A 24,275-nucleotide genomic window follows, 5' to 3' on the forward strand; every position below is an offset into this window, starting at 1 on the left:
GGGTCGACCTCTGTCCCCCTGCCAATACAGACTGCGTGCGGTCGGTGAGGAAGGAGGAGAACCACCGCATAACGGTGCCTCCCACTCCCAACTCCACCAGGCGCCGCAGCATGATACCGTGGTCCACAGTATCAAAAGCCGCTGAGAGGTCCAAAAGAACTAGGACAGAGGAATGACCCCTGTCCCGGGCCCTCCAGAGTTCATTCACCAGTGTGACCAATGCCGTTTCCGTGCTGTATCCCAGCCTGAAGCCCGACTGGAGCGGGTCTAGATAGACTTAGGCTACAATCATACAAATATATATATGAAAGGATGTGTTACTAAAATCAGTGCTTTTTTTGTAAAAGAAAAAAAAAAAAGGTGCCAGAACTCACACACATCATACAACCAGCCTTGCCTACCTACAAGGTTCCATCCAAAAAAGGTGCCGGAACTCCGTTCTGGGCGTTCTATGACAAAAAAAAGCCCTGACTAAAATCATCTTGAGGGCAGACCTATACATATTTACCAGATAGTAAAGTTCCATTAAAGTTAAGTGTGGTAAGTTTCATATTCCAACCAATTGTTCTCAGTAGACTTTGGTTGCCCTTGTCTTTGGGAAAATATGCAAAACATGCTTTGCTTTATTTGTGGTTAAAAATTAAATGTATCTCTTCATCTATAGAAATTGAATTCTTATAAATGGTCAGAATTTCTCTGGAAAGACTCTTGTACACACTTGCTCAACTCCTTTTTTACATAACCACAGAACCTACTAATTCTCTAGAGAGAATGCTCTAGAAAGAAATAGAAACACTGACCTTTTTAATAAGGAGAGAAATTGTATTCTTGTTATAAGACATACTTATATTCATAAACCCTGATTAGGTGGACAATAAACTTGAAATATCTCAATCAGGTGCTAACCTTACTTTGATTCTATGTAACCCATCATTAGCACCTCATCCCAGTGGTATGTGTTTGTTTTTGATCTTTTAACCATAGCAGATCTTTGTTCAGACTGCAGCAATCAGAAAGCTCAAAGAATTCTTAGCAAATTCAATTTGGGTTGAGACACTGCTCTTCCTTGATCTCTCCCATTATTCAGAGAAAATAATTTCTTCTTTACCTCCTCTTCCATCCATCCAGAGCTTATGATTGTAGCAACCAATTATGGTCTAAGAAAAATGCCCAAATCCAACTTTTTGAAGCAGAAAGAGGTCATGTTATAGCCATTCTGCCCCAGATAGATTAAAATTTATCGAGATTGCTCACATGATCTGGGATTGGGACTCATTAAAGTCAATACGATTTGATCTCCCTATCTTGATATAAATAAAGTTTTGATTAAATTGATGCTGTTTTGCCTTACGATTTGCCTTGGTGTTTCTAAAGAATTTGTGTCATTTTATATTTATTGTAAATATAACTATTCTGCTAATAAAATTTTGGTACAAGTTTTTACTTGCTCTGACAATAATTTGTAAGGATAAAAAGTGAATGAAATGAATAAATAGTACTGTAGTTTTTCAGCTCCCAACCACAATTAAGCACTGCGAGAAGTTGCTGAACAGTTCAAGAGATTCATTGTGTTTCCGAGCTACTTTTTAAAAATATTATTGAACTCTTAGTTCATGTTATACCTAGTCAATAAGGCCAGTGGGAAGAAATATGAGAATTACATTACTTTAATATCTAGAGGACAACACACTATATTTTTGCTCTAATAATATGGCTCTTAAGCTTGATTTGTTTGCAGCTTCTTCTTTGGGAACTTCCTTCCTTCCTTCCCTCCCTCCCTCCATATATTAGGGAAAAAATATTCTGAAGTACAGATTTTTTTAATTTCTAGATAGCAGTGGTGTAATTTTATACATGGTGTTTGCCAATTACAGTCATTACATTAAGTAGGCTTTTCTAATAGTTAAATTCATATGCAGATAAAACCAAGTAATGCAATAATGTACTATAAAGTACATGTGTCAAATCAAAATCTTTATTATGGTCATAAACCAACATCAGTGTCTTGGGAATAGTCAAAATTTGGGATGCTGTGTTTGCAAATTAAAATTGTTTCAGTTTCTAGATAGAGAACACAGTCCATATACAAATTAAGTGAAAAAATATCATAAGATACTACTGTGATAAGTAGTTTTTCTTTTTAAAGAAATACCAAACAGTAGCAATAGTTCCACATGATAGAAATTCTTTTAGTATGCTCTGCCTTTGGCATTTAGCAGGCTTGCAGAATAGAAGGAAAGGAAGTCTAATTTAAAGAATCGTCTGGTCTGTTTCATGAGGGATCAGCTGCCCAACATAAAATAATAATGCATTCAACTGCCCATCTTCTAACAGGCAACCTTTATCGCCACTACATTCAGCAGTGCTAACGGCAAATGAAATATTGTATGAATTCACAGAAAATTGATAGGGTCTTTGTGACCTTAATGTGATTATATTTGTGCTAATGCATTCAGCAGAAAAGAAACCAGAACTTACAATGGGAAGGGTCCAGCTCATAAAAAATGCATGCACCATTACTAGAGGGATCTGTGCATTACTTGGGAGGGGCAAGTGAGGGTAGCCTATTTTTAATAAAGAGCACGCTTTTACAATATCTTTTTCACAATTGCTTTGCTACCCAGCCCTCTCATTTACCTGGAAAGGACAAGAAAAAAAATAATGGCACACAAATGGTAGAAGAATTATAACTAATTCAAATTTAAAAGAGAAAGAAGCAAAAATGTTGCTAAATAGATTAGTCTGGATACAGACTTAATAGCCTTAACCTGAGTGCAGTAGAGATTAATGGAACTAACCTATTAGAATATTTTGGGGTATAAAATTTGGGATTACATGTATGTCCAGTGTATAAACTCTCAAGCAGCTTGGGTTGGAAGAAATTCAACCAAGCCAAGCTGCTTGACAGTTTATACATTATTAAGGGTTTTGTGAATGTTACAATACAGAAGTGATATAATTATGCAAATTGCCAACCTTTACCATAATCAAAATGAGAGGCCTCCAGGGAAATTGTAAACAAGTGGCTCCACTAAAATAGGATTACTCATTTAAAAAAGCTGTCCTCAACACACCCACCTATGTTTATACTGTACCATATTTAAGTGGTTTAGGATATATTCAGATTCCTCCCAATTTCTATAGTACTTTTTATTGTTAACTAATTGCTTTGTTATTGGGAGCGCAATGGCTCAGAGCTTAAAGACACTGAACTTGTCAGCTGGAAAGTCCAGGTTTGAGATCCGAGTGCTGCACAGTGCTGTGAGCTCCCATTATTTGCCCCAGCTGCTGTCCACCTATCAGTTCAAAAGCATGGAAATGCGAGTAGATAAATAGGTAGCACTTTGGTGCGAAGATAACAGCATTCCCTGCGCTTTGGCGTTTAGTCATGTTGGCTGATGACTACGGAAATGTCAATGCTGGCTCCCTCAGTTAAGAAACAGAGATGAGCACTGCCCCCTAGAGTCAGACAGGGGAAACATTTACCTTTAATTGCTGTGTTATTTATGGACTTTCTAAATAACACTTAATTATTACTACTGTTGCAATCCCAATAACCCTATTGCATCCATGTTAAAAACACTGTAAAGAAACAACAACAAAGGTCTTCCTTTGAATATTTTCTGGATGTACTTTTTCCTTCTAGGTATTTTCACCTGTGCTTTCAGTGACAGTAATAGAAATCAAAGAATAAATTCAACTGGACTGTGGGGTGCAATGGCGCTTCTAGCCAGCTTGAAATTGCTGCTTTGCTGCATTTACTCAGTTTTCAGCTTACAATCTACCAATTTCCTTTCTGGCTTTCAACCCCTTCCCCCCTTTTTCCCTCCTGGGGCAATCCCTATACAGTAGCTACATTAAGAAAAAAGCTACAAGGCTACCGAAAAGACAAGAGGGAAACAGATGATACATTCCTCTTTAATCCTGAAAAAAACAGCATGAATAATCACATATAAAAATGGCATAAAGCAACAGTACTGTACTCATACACACAAAATTGTGTGCCATTTTACAAGCATTGCTAAATGATTGAAAAAATATGGACAAATTAGGTGCTACTTATAAATTAGACATTTAATCCTGAATTACTTAAAACAAGCAAGGAAAACATTTGGATGCAACAGTGAATAGCCTATGGAAAAAAGACACCTTCTAATACTGAAACAAAGCTATGTTCAATGCATATAAAAAGTTTATGCACCCCTGTTAAAATGCCAGATTTTTGAGATGTAAAAGAATCAGAGCAAGATAAATCACTTCAGATTTTTTCCACCTTTAATATAACCTATAAGCTGAACAATTCGATTGAAAAACAAACGGAAATCTTTTAGGGGGAATATTAAAATAAAAAACTGACACTAAAATGATTGCATAAGTGCACATACCCTTAAACTAATATTTTATTGAAGCATCTTTTGATGGTAGCATTCAGTGTTTTGGAGTAGGAACCTATCAGCATGGCACATCTTGTCTTGGAAAACTTTGCCCACTCTTCCTTGCAAAAGTGTTCCAAATCTGTCAGATTGCCAGGGCATCTCCTGTGCAAAGCCTTCAGGTCATCCTATTGGATTCTGGTCCAGGATCTGGGTAGGCCATTCCAAAACTTCAATCTTCTTCTGATGAAGCCATTCTTTTTTTGACTTGGAGGTATACTTTGGGTCGTTGTGTTGAAAGGTGAAAATGCTCTTCCTCTTGATCATTTTAGCAGAGGTCTGAAGGTTTTGTGCCCAAATTGACTGATATTTGGAAATTTTCATAATTCCCTCCACATTAACAGGTAAAGCTTAACAGCCCCACTTCCAACTGAAAAAAAACCCAGCCCCAAACCATAATGCTGCCACCAACATGGATATGGTGTTCTTTGGCGATGCACAGTGTGATTTTTGCGCCAAACATATTTTTGGGAACACCAACTGGCAGTCAAATGCCATGATCCCAAATCCTTAATCTCTAGCCAGCCGAACATCAAACAGCACCAGTTTGATTGGAGCAACACAAAAGTCATCAGCCATGCTACTACCCACCATGCTCATGAGTTCATTGAAGCCTAACACTCAACAAACAATTCCATCAACAGACACATTGACCTATAACCAGCCTATACATATCTCAGAATTCAAATCAACCACACAGCCAATCAGAGACAACACCAACCCTTAACCAAGGCATGCAAGCCCCCCCCACCAGCAGTTCACCTCTCAATAACCCTGACATGATGTAACCTCCCCATCACAAGACCCATCACAAGATTCACTGATGACTCACATCTGACCCATCACAAGACCCATCACAAGACCTTCACTTAACACACCCACAGCTGAAACCCTTATAAACAGGAGAACACTGACAGTGACATCCCTAAACCCGACTGAAGATATTACCCAGTGGTGGGATTCAGATACCTGAACAACTGGGCCTCTGTGTGGATGCTGCTTCCGGAAATCCATCCTGGGCATGGGTCTCTGAGGCCCAGAACGGACTCCCAGAAGTGGTGTCCATGCATTTCCAGTGGGCCATTCTGGGCCTGGGAGGCCTCCTCTAGGCCTCCGAGGCTCAGAATGGACTTCTGGAAGTGGCATCGAGGCACTTCCGGTGGTCCATTCAGGGCCTTGCGAAAAAGGGCTAGGGCTTCAGCCAGTTCACTGAAGTCAACAAAAAATTAGTTACCGGTTCTGATTCCCCCCACTGATATCCAGTCTAATTTATTTGGCTGACTATGCAACCAACCATACTATCTAAGTCAGAAATTTGATATATAAAGTAGATTAAAGGAATATTGCTGATGCTTTGCTAAGTCCAAGTTATGTAAGAAATAGAAAAATTCTGTTGTCTTCCATGAGCAAAAGTTTAGCAAAGTCAACTTCTAAGAGAGATTTCAGACAACTGTAAAAGAATGTGATGGTTAATACTGGAAACCCAGCTTTGTTTCTCAGCAAGAATAGTTTATATAATCATATATTTATTACACAGTTCTCCTTACAGCTTCTTTAAATTTTAAAGTTCCCAGGAATAGTATCTGTTTTCATATAATGACATGGCTAGATATGCTAGTATTAAATCACAAAAGTTCTCTTCCTCATTCTTATGCATTTTTATATGGGGACTGCATGAAAAGTGGTCAATAAAGTTCTTATCAGAGGTAAATTAATCCATACAGTATCTTGTAACTTAGTTTCTTAGGCACTGAGTTACACTAGCATTTATTCTGATAGTTAAATAAAAAAATTATCATACCATAGATAAACTATGTATTAATTCCTATCTAATTCCTTGTCTGGAAGCTTTGTCAGACATAATCGGGTTTTATTTTTGGAAAATTAGTTGCTTCAAACATTGGTATGCAATAATGACAGAAAGAATGCTAAATGCAAAAGAATTTCAGGAATGTACTGGGGAAATTCTGTCGCTTCCGTCACTGCAAGGACTCCAATTTGCCAATCTTTTCACTGCTCCCCCAACTCTAGCTAGAGATTCCACAACTGATTTCTAGCATAGTGCCTTTATTTACATTTAGGCAAGAAAAACCAAATGCATAGGTATAGTTTAGGTCAATGGTGGCAAACCTATGACATGCGTGCCAGAGGGGGCATTCAGAGCCCTCTCTGTGGCCCCGCGCGCTGTCGCCCCAGTCCTGCCTCCCCCATGGACCCCTCCTCACCAGCAGCCCCCCGGAGGAGAGTTGCCCTTGGGTGTGGCCCACGCGGAGTAGTGCAGCCAAAGACATGGCAGCTGGGCAGTGGGGACAAGACTCTGCCCTCGCACCCTGTCGTGCACAAATGATGCTGCGGGGCGTAGGCAGAGGGCGTGGCCGCCATGCCACTGCTGGGCTACCTGGGGATCTGCTGCAGCGGGCCATAGAGGCAGTGGGTGGCCCTACGGGCGGGTGGAGTAGAGCAGGTTTTTGGGCACTCGGTCTCTAAAAGGTTTGCAATCACTGGTAGTAACTGGTACTAGTTACCAGTTACTAAATAGTAGTAATTGTGAGAGGGATTTCGAAGTCCTAGTGGACAATCACTTAAATATGAGCTAGCAGTGTGCTGCAGCTGCCAAAAAAGCCAACACAGTGCTAGGCTGCATTAACAGAGGAATAGAATCAAGATCACGTGAAATGTTACTACCACTTTACAATGCCTTGGTAAGGCCACACTGGAATTCTGCATTAAGTTTTGATCACCACAATGTAAAAAAGATGTTGAGACTCTAGAAAGAGTACAGAGAAGAACAACAAAGATTGATTACGGGACTGGAGGCTAAAACATATAAGGAACGGTTGCTGGAATTGGGTATGTCTAGTTTAATGAAGAGAAGGACAAGGGGGGACATGATAGCAGTGTTCCAATCTCTAAGGGGCTGCCCCAAAGAAGAGGGGGTCAAGCTATTCTCCAAAGCACCTGAAGGCAGGACAAGGAGCAACGGGTGGAAACTAACCAAAAAGAGAAGCAACCTAGAACTAAGGAGAAACTTCCTGACAGTTAGAACAATTAACCAGTGGAACAACCTGCCTCCAGAAGCAGTGAGTGCGCCAACACTGGAAGTTTTTAAGAAGAGACTGGACAGCCATTTGTCCGAAATGGTATAGGGTTTCCTGCCTGAGCAGGGGGTTGGACTAGATGACCTCCAAGGTCCCTTCCAACTTTATCATTATTATTATTATTATAAATTAGTCAAAGAGAGAAGCAACCTAGAACTAAGGAGAAATTTCCTGACAGTTAGAACAATTAACCAGTGGAGCAACCTGCCTCCAGAAGCAGTGAATGCTCTAACACTGGAAGTTTTTAAGAAGAGACTGGACAGCCATTTGTCTGAAATGGTATAGGGTTTCCTGCCTGAGCAGGGGGTTGGACTAGGTGACCTATAAGATCCCTTCCAACTTTATTATTATTACTATTACTACTACTACTACTACTACTACTACTACTACTACTACTACTACTACTATTATTATTATTATTATTATTATTATTATTATTATTATTATTATTACTATTATGGATCATCACACAGTCAGCCAGATGTTCAGACTGGATTTGACATTTTGTCTACCTATCGAGTCCTTACCAAGGACCTGGTATAGACAGATGTGGATGTTTAATGTATTACAGATATCGTCGCAGGATGGAGGCGGTTCCTAGTAAGGCCGCCTTTTGCAATTGACTAATGGCGAATTTGGCAATGCCAATGGTGTTCAAGTGGTGCCCAGTTGTTTTGGGATTGCACCCAAGGCGCCTATTACTATTGATAGTACCCTTGCTTGCCTTTGCCACAGTCTTTCTATTTCTATTTGTAGGTCTATTTGTATTTTGTTATCTTCTCCAGTTCTTTCTCGTCTATTCAGCTGTCTCCAGGCACTGCCACGTATTATTATTATTATTATTATTATTATTATTATTATTATTATTATTATTATTATTATTATTATTATTACAACATTTTAATTTGTTAGAAACCGCCTTGGGATACATTTTGAAAGGAATGGACATAGAATTTTATTCAACAAATAAACACAAACTTAAAAATTATATAATTTTGCCAAATTACTTTTATAAAGGTATCCACAAAGTTAATGTTTGAGACAAAATCCAGACTTGGAGGATCTTCTGTGTTTCATTTTTGCTGCACTTGGCTCAGTTGATGAGATATGCTGTCTTCTTCTGTAGCATGGCCAAAATCTGAGAGTTTCAGGTGCCGTTTCTTTTGGGGATGAAATGATGCACTTCTTTTGGTATAGATCCAGGGGATTAAGTGGGACTTTCATCTAAGGCTCAGCTTATTATATGCAAAATATATTTTTGAATTTGTATCAAGTCAGGATAGAAATTTCAGGGACTTTTGTGATAGTCCCAATACAAGGGGCATCTCTTATTTTTTTTTTCTTTTAGTTACAAATTAGTTGGATCCAGTAGTTTCTGATTCTTCCCATGTATTGCTTACTTTCTTTGCCAAATATTGTTAAGATTGACACATCACTATAGAGATAAGAGTCAATTGAATAATATGTAGTAATCTATTTTATTTGTCCCTTAATGTGGTGATGTTTTTTTATTCACATTTCCATTATTTATAAGTCTGTCCCCTTGGAGAATATATAAAAGGATTTGTTTTAAATGAGGAGATAATACCTTCTTTAAAATTTATAAGTATGGCAGAATCAGCTTCTTTTTTTCTTTGCGGGTTATGGTGTGGCAGTAAAAATATTATGCTTGATATTCAAAGGACAGACATTACGGAGAAAAAACTTTTGTTAAGGGGGGTTAGACATTCATTTCTATATTTCTCAGTTAAACCAAAGAGAAAAAAATCATACTAAACTATATGGTAAAAATCCTAAAAAATGTCGCTGTTATGTCATTCTTAAGCCACCCGTATGCCTTTTGCTTCTTGGAGATTGACTTTCATTCTTACAAAGAAGCAGAAAATCATACAATCCTGCTACATAAATTATTTTAAATAATAATTAGTATTATTTATTACTAATATTCTGCTTGAAAAAATAACTCAGGCACCTTAATCTACCTAATAAACATACAGAAGTGAAAACAAACTTAGGTCTAGAACAGGGGTGTCAGATGCAGGCCAGATGCATCATGGCAAAACTGCGCCCAACCCATTGCCGGCAATGGGAAAAAAATCGCGATACATTGCGACACATTACGTGACGTTGCGAGTTTGACACCCCTGGTCTAGACAGACACTGTATGAATGCTGAATTGGAAGCACAGTTGAGGCAACTATGTACTCTTTTGATTATCAGTTGGGTCAGGCTGCCGTATCCAGCTCTTTCAGTAGAGAATACCCAGAATTCCGTGCGTGGAGAGTTCTGTCAGTGACCACTATATTTATACAGTTCTTGTTAGCTGAAGCTGAATCAGGGTTGACAGGTAACTATCTTTTTTCAAATATATGATATGTGCAGCCATAAGGCAAGAAGTCAGTCTTGCCTATTTTAACTGGTTTATGTGGTTAGTTGACTACAGTATTTATTTTTAGACACGAGCTTCCTCTGGTTCAATATATTTTGATTGCTGTTTTTTATTGTTGATAATTGTAACTGCTTGTTAGTCATAGTACAAGTAGCTAGTCATGTAAATTCAATTAAAAATGAATTATTATTGTGGTAATTGCATTTAATAATGCCATAGAGAAACTGCTATCTCAGAAGCTTTTAACAGGGAGAATTAAGCTTTCTCAGAGGGAGATGGTAATGCTGTTTTATAGTCAGCCACTAGGGATTGATAACTCTTTCCATTTTGATTTTCTCAGTTTTTCTTTCTTCTTAGTTTAAATTAACTGTATCTTATTTTCATATTATTTTGAAGTTTTTAAAGACCATTTGCACTAAAATTTAAAAGTAATGTGTACACCTTTCATTTAATATATGCATTGTCACACAAATGATAACAGTTTGACCAATGACTCAAAAAAACAAAATTAATTTTTCTCCCATTCTGGGTGATTATCATGACAAATCGGAAGACAGCATAAAGGCAATAGAGATTAATTTGTTTAACTTTTCCCATTAGTCAGAGGAAATCATACTATGGAGCTTGGAATTGCTATTAGCTTTAAACAGAAGATGGAATTTTACAATTCTATGGGTACAAACATCCTGCTAGAAACACTTGGAACTTTATTTGGTTGGATGAAAATGGGATTTATGCAGTAAGGAAAGGGTTAATATTCAGGTTTTCATGTGCTAATCCTGAATCCTGTGTAGCTACTAACTGACATCACCTTAAATAGAAGCTACAACCATATCAGGATGAATGGTTGCCATGCATTCCATTGAAAATCAGTGAGAGAAACACTGCATTCTGGTTTAATAGTGGCCTGGCCAAGGTTGCCAGAGATTCTGTGGGATCCTGTGGGAAGCTGCTATCCAGTGTTTTCATAGTCACCTTTTGTGCTTAGAACAACCTATATAACTGCATGCCCAGTTACATGGCATCACCTAACTCAGGCATGTGAAACCCGCAACATCACATGACGTCGCACAACATATTGGAGCTTTTTCGCCATTGCTGGCAATGGGGTGGGCATGGCTCCGGTATGATGAAACCGGCCCATGGGCCCCTAACTGATCATAAAAGGTTAAAACACAGGTGAACCTGCAGTTTAGTCTTAAAGATATTCATAACGACATTTAACTCTAGTGCAAGTAGAAATGCAGTAGTAAGGCTATCAAAGAGTTGCTGTTGCTTATTGTTTGTTTCTATTCTTCACAACTTTGTTCAATGAAGGAAATGAAACAGCAGGGCTTTTGCTTAATCTATACATGACTAAAATTCATTTTTATGACATTTAAGTGGGTGAAATGTTACATCATGGGGACAATTTTGGAATCCGGTTACCTCAAACGGGCTAAAAAGCCAGCATCCATGACCCATATGCCCTCCTCAATCCATGCAACACCTCTTGGGCAACCTCACAGATCCTTCCTCACCTGCCTCCACCCATGGCATCCCTGTCCTGTATAGCATCTCTTGCTCACTCCCAGGTGCCCTTCCCAATCCATGCCACCCTTCCCACGGGCCATCTCCAATCAGTGCAGCTCCTCTCACATACCCCTGCAACCTCCATGCATTCTTTATGATCCACACTAACCTTCATCCACCCCACTTGGCCTGTGCAGACTGGTTAACTTATAAAATTACAATTGCCTTCCTGGGGGACAATTATAATTCAGATTTTAAGTTCCAATAGCTCTCACAGTCACATAACTACACTTTGGGAGCTTGGCAACTGGATCACATTTATGACTGCTTGTACTGTCTTGCAACTGCATTGTCCACATGGGATCTTTTATGACTTTTTTTGCTGAAAACTGGCATTTATTTTCAGTTTTCAGCAAAACCAGTCCATTGTGAACCATTGGTTTTCTTAATGACAAAAATGCCACAAAAATGCCACAAAAAACTGAAAAATCAGGTTTGTCACAAGTCATTTATGACTGTCAGATGTTACAGCTGTGATGGGCAGACTCCATTATGATCATAACTTGAGGAGTACTTGTATTCCTTTCTTTAGTTGGTTTGAGGTGATGGAACTTTGGATGGCACTGTTCCATTCTGAGCATCTTATTTGAAATGCAATCAAATAGCACAACAGAAAAAAAATGGTCCTTGGTATGCTGTACATTGTTTACAAGTTTGCTTTCATATCTGTAATGTCTGTTTTTTGTGTTTTGTGGAGGACCATGCAAAACTATGTCCACCTCCTTTAGTTTGAAATGGTATAGTCTAAAATGCAGGTGTTAAACTCACCACGTCATGTGACGTGTCACGATGTATCTCACCTTTTTCCGCATTCCTGGAGCTGGGGTGGGCGTGGCCTCCATATGATGCAACCGGCTTGCAGGCCGGCAGTTTGACACCCCCAAAATATTGACACCTTCATTTCATATTCTATGTACCCAGTTGCACTTCTTATGCAATCATACTCTTTGTGTCTATGGGAAATCCAATGGCATTGCAACCATAGATTACAGGGGGACTCATATTGTACATCTAATGTATTTTATTATTGGGAAGATAAATAGATGTGATTTGACTTTGGCACAGATCCTTTTCTTCAGTGAAATTAACACAGTTTTTACTTGCTTTTTAGGATTCTGGAAAAGTTTTCTCTTATGAAGAAAGCTTTCCTATACATGGTTGTACAAACCACCTGTAAGTGGTTGTACAAGCCACATTAATAGTGGTGATGATAGCTGCAGTTTCACTGTTTTCTGATTTCTCTATTAGTCCAAAAGATGAGCCTGGACAGAATGAATGTTGGCATAATTTATGTATCTGATAAGTGAACTAAGCACATGAGTTATTGATAAATTTCTTTGACATATCATTTTAGTATGATGCTATTTGACATCACAGTAAAATGTAATGTGCTGGTCCTCAAGCTAGATAGTAAGATATAATTTTTTGTTTAAATTCCAGGAGCCAGGAGCAATACAAATATTTCTGACCAGCACCAATCCTGTAAATCCCATCCAACATTCCCTGTTGGACCCCAGGTAAGTTTCTCTAATTGAATCTAAACTTTTCTGAAAGCAGGTCTCATATCAACAACAAGCAGCATATAAAAATGACCGCATGCTTCAGTTTCAAATGTCAGTAGACATTTTATACACAGCAATTCAGGAATTTTGCTTGTTTGTTCGTTTTACTACAAGGATATGGCTTGTGTATTCTTTTACAAAAATAAGGTATGGATTTCTATACTTTTCAAGGAAAATTTAGATTTTTGCTTCACTTGGGTTTGGATAATTTTGCCTGTTAAATTTAGTTAATAGGACCTCACGCCAGTTTTCTAATTTAAATGTATGAAGATGCAGTTTTAATACTTCTTCACTTTTAATTTCTTCACTTTAACAGCTATCCACAGAGTTTGTTTCAATTCAGTTTGGACTCAACAAATTTATGAATAAACTGTAGTGCTTAGCAAAATTATAAAGGGTGTATAAAATTAAAAAGCTGACATTTTGAGCTGCAGTCTTTGGTCATAAACCTAAACTTAATTTAGTGTATTTCATTTGAACAATCTTTGTTATTTTCATGAATGGTAAGCATTATAGTTAGACAAAAGTTTTCAGAATGGAAGAAAACCAAGAATATTAATTATTGGACACTCATGCAAGGAGAACATTATCTATAAGTATGGTGAATAATAGATCAGTGATAATATGGATACTATACATAGAAAAGATTCCATATTCAATTACTGATGCTTTCTGTTATCCTTTCTTTTAATCAATTGAATAGTTAGTAATGGAATCTTTTGTAGACTGGGCAGTTAAATCTTTATAGTGTAGAAATTTTCATTGGTTGGGATCTCAACTTTATTTTTAAGGAAATAATTAGGCATTGTATATTACCTAGTTTTATCTCAAGAAAATAAGGAGACAAATACTGTTCAGGCAGTCTTGTGATCAGTTTGAGTTGGTATAATTAAAATGAGATATGAAGAAGATGGTAAGAATTCAGAAAACAACAATAATGCATTATCCTGAATTTTGAAAATATGCTGTAAATTTAAAGGAGCTGAAATTATTCATCCGAAAGAAAACTTGAGTGCAGTTTTTAAAGTTTGGTTTCATCTGTTTAATTATAATTTTTCATTTCTTTCCCCTGGTAGCAATCAGGTTTGTAATAGTGTTTCCAAACAGGAGTTATTCATGGTTTTCCTGTAATACAAATATTGCAGTTAACATTTATGCTTAGTTAACCATCATGTTTAAAAAGTCAATATATTTCATTCTGTATTATTCAGATGAAAAATATTAAAAATACTTAGATGAAATAAATGAATAAAAATAAAAATGAAATAAATGTATAAAAACTAAGGAGTTATGTATGGAAAGTAGCTGTTCATTTTTAATATTAACCCTATGCTATTTCGAACTGAAAAAGATTCTCTAGCAATAACATTCCTAGTCTTTAGCAAACAGTATTGATCTATGAATAAGACAGAAATTTCTGGATAAGCTTTCTTCTATTAATGAATAAATATGCCAGTGTTTCATTTTTTTCCTGGTTGATTTGGTATTTTGTAATCAAAAGGAGAGTTGCCAAGTATAGTTGTTTAATGCACTGTAGCTATAACCTTAACTATGGTTGCATCTGCAAATGTAAGGTAGGACTCCATTTACAACAGTTTATTTAGTGACCATTCAAAGTTACAACAACACTGAAAAAAATGACTTATGATTGTTTTCACACCCTTAGAGCATCCTCTTGGTCACTTGATCAACATTCAGACGCTTGGCAACTGACTCATATTTTTGATGGTTGAAGTGTCCCCAGGTCATGTGATCATCTTTTGTGACTTTCTGACAAGCAAAGTCAATGGGGAACCAGAATCATTTAATAACTGTGTTACTAATTTAACGAGCGCAGTGATTGGCTGAACTGTGGCAAGAAAGGTTGTAAAATGGGGAAAAACTCACTTAACAACTATCTTGCTTAGCAACAGAAATGTAAATTGAGGACTAACTGTATTAGCAGAGGATTATAGTTTTCTTCCTTCATGGGGGCAGGATTTTGAGGGGTAGAAAATTGGAAAGGCACTCCAGAAAGTGAAGAATATGTTAAGAACTTTCCAATTTTTGCACTTAATTCTGTCTCTAAAAAGTCAGTTTTTCTTTAAATCCTTTGATACAATTACTGTCCTTGCATGCAGCTAGCCCCAACATAACTACACATAAATATACTTTGAATGGATAAATCTGATTTCTTGGAGGGGTAACGGGTGTTCTTATACAAATTACTGAATTTAATAGAAATAGAAATAGCATTTAAACTTATATACTGCTTCACAGTGCTTTACAGCCCTCTCTAAGTGGTTTACAGAATCAATATATTGCCTCCAACAATCTGGATCTCATTTTACCAACCTTAGAAGGATGGAAGGCTGAGCCAACCTTGACCTGGTCACAATTGAACTCCTGGCCATGAGCAAAATTAGCCTGCAATACTGCATTCTATCCACTGCGCCACCATGGCTCCAACTAAGGTTCAGCATAATTAAATAATAATTTACATTTTTAAACTTTTAAAGTAATTTTGCTTTATCAGTTACATTTCCACCAAATTGCATTGTCAATTAATCAAGAAGAATATTTAATTTTTTTCAATAATGAATAGAATTTAGCTCTTTAAGGTGCCTCTTTCTATTTGTATTTCAGCAGACTAGATAACCAGCCTGGTTAATTGAGGACAGTTTCTGAAACAGTTACACTTTTTAAAGTATTGATTAGTTTAATGAATTAATTTATTAAATGTGATGTCCCATCTTTGGATAGGGTATCTTAAATAAGTCAGATCAGATGCATTGGAAGAATGTGTGGTTCAATGGTAAAATGAGATCCAGATTGTTGGGGACAATATATTGTGCTATAGGTCTATTTTGTTATATGATAATCTATGATCACTATGTTTTGTTGCAGCCATTGTTGACAGCTCAGCAGCTAGCCTCAGCTGTAGCTGGAGTGATGCCAGGAGCCCCTCCAGCATTGAATCAACCTATTCTGATTCCCTTCAACATGGCTGGACAATTGGGTGGTCAGCAAGGTCTTGTCCTAACTTTGCCTACTGCTAACCTCACCAACATCCAAGGGCTTGTAGCAGCAGCTGCAGCAGGAGGCATCATGACATTGCCACTGCAAAATCTACAAGGTAAAAAATTATTGGACCTTCGTCATATTTATTTACCATGCAACAATATCTGTAAATGCAAAACCATATTTTAAAAAGTTACATTTCTTGATGCAGATTCATAGCCTTCTTCCTTGATGATTATGACTTTGATATAGTTTATACTTTTAAAAGCATGGATGGTTAAATTCATGCCTGATTTGGTTCTTGTGTATACCCTTATGTATGAACTGCAGTCTTTGTCATTTTTGGCAATGACTGAAATAGCCAGAATTATGGAAATATGAAATCTAGTTTGCAGAAAGCATGTGCTACATAATGTGCTAACCTGTGAAAGTTCTCAATAGATTCCCTTGTCTAGAGAAAGGTCCACAATCAGGCTTTCTTCCAAAGGCTTTTTGTTTTATTAGGAAAGTTTGATATTTCTTTATGTGGATTCAAGAAATCTATGCCTCATGCAAAAACTAAGCCAGGAATAAGTTTTTGTCAGATTTTTTCCCCTTTGTGGTAGCAACTCTATTTCCTGTGGATGATATGCCCTTGCCAAATTTCCTTTCTCCTTCTAGGTGGTCAGCTTTATTAAACTGTCTGTCTATAGCTATAATTTTCTAGTTCTACTAACAAGCTATGTTTATGGCTCAGTCTCAAATCTGAAGTACTTTTGGAAAAAAACACCTTTGATTTGTTTATAGAATTACAGCAAGGAGAGACAATATTCCACAAGAAGGGTTATTACAAAGAAAATTGCCAGTACTTCCAGTTTCCTGATTCTATCTCCTATTTTCCTCTATCCATGTTTTGATTCTTTCTGTGTTTGGAAATACATGCAATACTTGCAATAGTACAGGCTTCTCAACCCAATGTTGAGCTGGTTGTCAATATAGCATTGTTGTAAATACTGATATCTGCAACTGGAGGCACACCGAGGCTGACATTGGTGAAAGCATTCAAGGTAGAGGAAAGAGATACTGCATTACTCTGCAGAGTGATATTATTGGTCACAAATTTATTTTAGAATCAGATGGTGGTATGAGATTGTGGTGCAAATTTTTGAATAATTAATAAATATAATGCAATGATTGGTATCAAGGCACTATAATTGGTTAATTCACATATGCAAATTCTTGTCCTAATGCATACTATACTTAGTGAAGCAGTGTAACATACAACAAGAATATTCAATGATGATCCAATGTATGGCTCGCATAATATCATATACTCTATGCTATACTCTATTTCTAAACCCATAGTGATTCTGTCATATGCTACTAATGCAAGAAATTATCTTCCTTTAAACAACTGAATTGGAGAATAAGAGTCTTTTAAAAATGTATAAAATGGTAACACTCATTATAACTGTTTTGTAAGATACAGATTTTCCTGCTTGAGCAGGGGCTGGACTAGGAGACCTCTAAGGTCCCTTCCAGCTCTATTCTATTCTATTCTATTCTATTCTATTCTATTCTATTCTATTCTGTTCTGTTCTGTTCTGTTCTATATTCTGTGTTCTGTGTTCTGTGTTCTGTGTTCTGTGTTCTATGTTCTATGTTCTATGTTCTATGTTCTATATTCTATATTCTATATTCTATTAGAAAAGAAGTCCCCAATCGCCTTTCTGTCATTGTGCCCATAAACGATGCAATAGCTGCACTTAGGCTCATCAATGGGTCATCCAGTAATGAAATTTCATTAGCCTTCCACTGAAATTGATTGACGACTGATAAAAGACAGTAGGAGTAATGTGTAATTGATTTTATAATTATAATGAATTGCCGTATAATGTCTACTAGTTTAAGTAATTGTATAGTAGAATTTTTAAGTAGAATTAAAAACATAGAATATATTTCCAACAGAGAAGCATTTCTTAGAAAAATGATATCTCTTAGGTATCAAAGGATAGAGATAATGGTAAGGCATCAATCATCTAGCTCCCTTCAACATCTGTTAAGCTACTCCTGGAAATAATATTGGGTTAGGTGTTGAGGATAGTGACAGTAATATAATGAAATTAAATGTGGTAAGAATTCTAGTTAGAATTAGTAACCAGATAGAATACTGTAGGGGATAATCTGCATATAGCATTTCTTTTTTTTTAAACAAGTTTTATTAGTTTTTTCATTTTACAAACAAGTGCTTAAGAATCAACGTGGTGGCAGGGTAATCAATTGTCCAAAAGCAAAGTCATACTTATATAGTTCAAATTAAATCATTAGAAACCCCCTCTCTATTCCCTCTGATAATATATTATATTCAAATTAATGTATTTCAATACAACTAAATCAATCAAAGCAGTTATCAATAACATTTCATCTAAATAAGTCCAAATCCTGTGTTAAGCTTTACTATTTCAATTAGTATATCCCATATTGCTAGTATAAATACATAATTAACACTTCAGGTTTCTCTCCATTCCCTTTTTCCTTGACATAATCAATAATCATTTATTAATATCATTTCTTCTTTTTTCTTATTCTTCTTCCATTACAAAATAACTATCATTTCTAATAACAAGAATATTAGTTCAAAAAAGAAAAGAAAACAAAACAAAAAAACAAAAAAATACCTTTCTCCTCTATTATACTTTATGATCTATCAATCCCTCAATATCTATATCAAACTCCTTTAACCCCTCCCAAAATTACTATATCCACAACAAACATGTTAATACACAGACAAACATCTTCTTATTAAATTCAAATCTTTAATTAATTTTTATTCAATCTAACATCTTATTTAACTATCTTATTGAACCATAAATCAATCCATATCTGATAAGCCTTTTAAACCCGTTATATAGAGCCTTGAATCGCACTCTTAAATCTTATTCTAGCTTTCTTTTTGTGCCAGGCAGGTTTCCATAGCAACGCCTCTATATCAATGAACAAGTCTCTTTTTGTGCCTTGTAGTATCATTTGGGTCAAGCAAAAGCATCCCCTTTTTTGTTTTAGAGACCTGACTCCTTTGTAAATTGTCCCTTGTTGTTTTAAAGAGTCAAGTCTCCACATTTGGATCTGTTGAATAGCAGACTCAGTTATGTCCAACTTTGTAGTTAATAGTTGCTTATCCAAGCTATCATAGTTCTCGATTAGTTGAGCTTGTATATCCATTTCTATTGGTTTTGAAATTGTGAATGGTTTAATTACAGTCCTTTTTTGTTCCTCGAAAATCTCATTAGGTTGCGTATGAAGTAAAGTAGAATCTTCTTTAATATTGGTTGGTTCCGCTTCTGTTGTTTTTTGGTCTATAGAATGCTCAGATAGAATCTGGAGGTCAGTTTGTAAGTTCAAAGCAGAATTTCTGTTTTTTATTACTATAGTACACTTTTTTATTTGCAAACATATTTGCTCAGTAGCTTCATAAATTTTTCCCAATATGAGTTTGTAGTCAAGTTGAGAATAGGGTTTCTCCATTTCAATAATAATTAGAAACAGTCTGTTATCTTTTAGTAGAGGCTGTGTTCAAAAAACATTTAGTCAGTATCCACCCCCACAAATACAGCTGTTAAGTTTCTTTGTCTTTTCTCTTTTATCGTAATCTGGAGGTCAAAGTCAATTCACCATCAGAAAAAAAGACAGTTGCAATTTTGACTTTCTCCACAAGATGTCCTCCCAGACACCAGGAATGACATTAACAAGATCAGAAAAAGCAAAAAAGAGAAAATTCTTCACATGTAGAGTAAGTCCAGTAGTAAATTCAATATTAAAAGTTTTTTCCAAGACCCCAAAGTGGATAAAAAAATAAAAAGTCAGTTTAAGTTAATTCAGTCCATTCAAGCTTCTTTTCCCACACTCACAAACGCCGCTTTCTTAGAGCAGGGAATAATTTCAAAGATGCTTTTTACAGGCAACAAAAAACAAAGGAGAACCAAGAGAGGGGGGAGGAAAGTCTCACCCGGCTCAGCCACGGTGGTTCCTGCACTTAGATGTTCTTCTGACTTCTGGTTACAGCGGCAAAGTGATCTGCCATTTTACTAGCCGATCTTTCCACCGTCGGCCCAGAGGAGCAATCTCAGGCTGTGGAAGAAGCTGCCACTCTCCCATGGTCAACAAGGGCCTCCTCAATGGTAGCCGCCCCTCCAGGGCGGCTTTTCGACCCGATTAAGGGTCTACAGGCAGCGGAGAATCAGCTGGCAAAGAGAGCAGTCTCTTCGCATGGCTGCAAACGCTGTGATCCGGAACCGGAAGTCTGCATATAGCATTTCTCATGCAGATTATGAAACTCTCTATTTGGACTTTTCTTTTCTTTTCTTCAAGAAAGTTTGCCTTTCTCTTTACCATGAAGGTTTCTTGCATTGAAAGAATAAAACCTTGGTTAGAAGTTGCAAGAAACATGTTTTATATCATTGCCAAATACATTTTTGTGTTCATTCTTTTGTTTTTTGTTTTGCTTTTACTACAAATAGTATTCTCTTTAATATATTGAATATTATCCCTCCATCTTTCAAATGGACCTATCAAAAATGACTCTTTCTGATTGGATAAAAAATATAAGCCTTGGAGGAATTTTTACTGTCTTACTTCTTACTTATCAGTTTATTGCCTCCTTGTTTTTCTGTTTTTTAGGTGTTCTGTTTTTAATTGTGTATCCTGAGTTGAGCTGCTTATAAATGTAATAAACAGATGATAGATAGTACAGCAAAAATATAAAATATTATAACAACTCCATTAAAATGATGCATCATTGAAATGTGAAAACTCAATATTAAAACAATGACTGTTATAAAGAAGAAGAAAAAACAAATGTTGATTATTGTATTATTTTTTGGCATAAAAGTCAAGAGGAAACTTTCCTGCTTGGTCTTCTTTCTTGACACATTTTTTGTTTACCACTGAGGAAATAAGAACGGGAATTGTAATTACCACTCTATACCATAATACAGAACATAAGATTCATTTTGACACATCTTCAGTTACTATTCAACTTCATATTTTCCATTTCATAATATATGCTTTGTAGCTGTGCAAAACACAGTCTAGAAGAATATGTAGTGGAAAAATGTTGAAGCATGTGTGAAAGAAATAGATTCTCCTCTAGACTTTCCGTTTTGTAAATATATTTTGCTGACTTAAAGACAGGCAAAAGTTTCTCACAAATCAAATGGGACGTCTATTAAGTGAATGCTCTGACTAGCATTCTAAGTACTTTTTAAGTCATTAAACTCCAGTTGCTGTTGATAACTTGATGGATTGTTTGATGCACCAAAACTAAAAGGTTGCCAAAGATTGAGAAAGGAAGAGAACTAATGTGCTGAACTATCTATCAATTGCATGCATGATGCTCTCACCTGTTAGCTCAGTGGTTTGCCTCTACCTTGGGCAGATTTTAAACTTTAATGTCAATAGACCTTTCTTATCATAGTTGCAAATGGTTTTTACTTTAATGTTTAAAATAATGTCTTCCTCTCATACCATTACATTGCACAGAAGAACCTATCATTCATAAATGATAAATGAAAAGGACATACTAATGCACAAATTTTGCTTGTTTAAAATTTGAGAGTGCATGTAAAGTAGGGAATTGCAGATTAAAAACAGAATGGAAGAAAAGGGTCATGAAAAAAGCAGATATAAGAAAATGGAAGGAAGAGGCTTTTTAGTGTAGGTGGATGATGAAATCTTAATGAGGACATAGGCATTTTAAAAGTATAACTCTTGATTCTTTTAAGTTATAGCTTGTATTTACTGCAGGTATAATATTATAAATAAACATAAGATGATATATACATTTTCATCATGAATTCATTTTACTTTACTAAATTGGATTCTTTACCTCGCTTGTGTGCAACATTTTGGCTGAAAAAAACAATAGCATTTGGAACCAAATGGTGCTTCTGAGCAATCTTCATTTAGGGCAGTGTTGCAGGGGAGGCCCATGTTACTATTATTAACAATAAAGTAAATAAGATTTGTTCAGCCTGTTCCATGGTAATCTAGGAACCCGGGGAATAAATCCTTGAATGTCAAATACCGTGATTAATGGAAATGTCCATAATGGAAAACCAATTCCAATGTATTCATAGTAAGAATAAGAATTTCTATACAAATTACATTGACTCTATAATATACAATATGATCTTGTACTTTTTTTTTTTAGAAAGTTGCAATAGCTCTTTGTATCAAGGGAATGAGAAAGCAGAAACATGGCAAAATATTCTCAGGTTGCTGGAGTATGTTCCAAGTCAGGAGGCATGAGCACTAAACAATGGAAGTAAATCTAATAATAAGACAACAGGCCTCTGCATGCCTACTTTCATTGATGGGGAAAATAAAAGTAGAACAGTCTTTTTAAATCTTTTTATCTACTGTACCTAATAAGGAGGTAAAGTTCATGTTATGTTTAAGTGGGAGGGATCATTATCTTCTGTTTAATTACAAATGGAGAATAATTGAGCAAGACATATTATGTGGCATAATTTCTTGAGTACTCACTGGAATGGAAAGGCAAGATATACTGTACTTATGTCTGCCACTACGGGTGAAGACTGGCCCTCTTTGTACTAAGAGTTTCTCCAACCTTGTTGAAATTGTTGGGCTCTTCTCACTACTAACTGGGACATCTGCTTTGACTGCTGTCAGGTAAACCGGCTCACCTGTCCGCTGGATATGGAGAGTCGGGCTGTAAGTCAGGCAGATCCACACGATTGTGATGATAGAGGGTTCCATCAATGTCCACTAGATAGGAGAATGGTGCCATCTGTTGTAAACAGATATCAATTTTCCAGCAACCTGTTTGATCTTCAGGCAGCGGTTTCATATGGACTTGTTCCCCAATATTCAATTCTGGCAAATCTCTGGCTGATTTGTCATAGCTTGCCTTGAATACTTGTTGCTTAAGCCGTAACATTTCTGGGACAACTTGTATCACAGAGGGCTCAAGCAAATTATTTGCCACTGGTAAAGAGGTCTTTAGTCTCCTTGACATCAGTCTCTGTGCCAGACTACTGTCCATGCCCTCAGTTGGAGTATTTCTCCAATGTAGAATGGCCTTCCATGGATCTTTATCATCACTTTGCATTTTCTTGCATAAATTCTTAACAATCTTCATAGCCGATTCAGCTTTGCCATTAGCTTATGGATGACATGGTGAGGAAATCACATGCTCAAACTCTCACTCAGTGGCAAATTTCCTAAATTTTAGGCTTGCAAACTGAGGGCCATTATCAGAGGTCACTTTATCTGGTTGGCCATGACGTGCAAACTGAGCCTTGCATCTGTTAATGGTAGTTTCAGCAGACAAGTCAAGAAGAAGTTCAATTTCCCAAAAGTTTGAATAATGATCAACTAATATCAGGTACTCTTTTCCTACATAGTTGAACAAATCTATACTGATGATCTGCCAAGGACATGAGGGTATCTCATGTGACATTATGGTTTCTTTTTGTTGCAAATGTGCATATTCATTGCAAGTGGGACAATTGCTAACAAAGTCTTTGATTTTGCCTTGCAGGTTAGGCCAGTAAAGAGTATCATGAGCTTGTCTGTAGCATGCCTCACCCCCAATACGGCTTGAATGTATATGCAATAACAGCTCTGCTCTCAGTGACTTTGGCACTATGACTCTTGGGCCCTTGTACAAGATGCCATTTTGTACACTGATCTTATCTCTGCAGGACCAATCAATATTCCCTCACAATTGCAGGAACTACTTCCTTTTCATCTGGCCACCCACTCAGAACAATAGCCTTCAGTACCTGTAAAGCTGCATCAGAATCTGTGCGCTTCTTGAGCTGATGTAGCTGCTGATTTGTGACTAAGATAGTCTGCTTGATTGACTTCATCAAAGATTTGTTCCTGTTGCAACCAACACACTGTATGGTGCTCATACTCTCATCCAGGTGTCACCTGATCTGACCTAGCTCTTCTCAGGGTATCACCGATATATATTTCATGTCCTGGCTTATAGACAATGTTGAGGTTGTAATGCTGCAATGTAAGCATCATGTTCTGCCAATGCTTAGGAGCACACAAATGGGGCTTCTTGACTATGGCTGTTAATGGCTTATGATCAGTTTCAGCTGTAATTATATCCTGGCCATAAAGATAATGATGGAACCGCTGGCAGGCAAATATAATGTTTAAACATTCATTTTCGATTTGTGCGTAATTTAGCTCAGCAGATGAAAGAGTC

The 24,275-nt window shown here is 36.7% G+C and overlaps 1 protein-coding gene across 2 annotated transcripts in view; it reads left to right on the forward strand.

The window, feature by feature from the left end:
• Window positions 1-24,275, forward strand: part of POU6F2 (POU class 6 homeobox 2) — a 303,270-nt gene that overhangs the window by 82,826 nt on the left and 196,169 nt on the right. For both annotated transcript variants that reach the window (XM_015811175.1, XM_015811176.1), the window contains exons 2-3: window positions 12,933-13,009; window positions 15,941-16,169. In XM_015811175.1, the coding sequence (XP_015666661.1) occupies window positions 12,933-13,009; window positions 15,941-16,169 (306 nt within the window). The remainder of the gene's footprint in view (window positions 1-12,932; window positions 13,010-15,940; window positions 16,170-24,275) is intronic.

The sequence above is a fragment of the Protobothrops mucrosquamatus genome, unplaced genomic scaffold (assembly GCF_001527695.2).
Source record: "Protobothrops mucrosquamatus isolate PMUCROS unplaced genomic scaffold, P.Mucros_1.0 scaffold32, whole genome shotgun sequence".
Classification (NCBI taxonomy): domain Eukaryota; kingdom Metazoa; phylum Chordata; class Lepidosauria; order Squamata; family Viperidae; genus Protobothrops; species Protobothrops mucrosquamatus.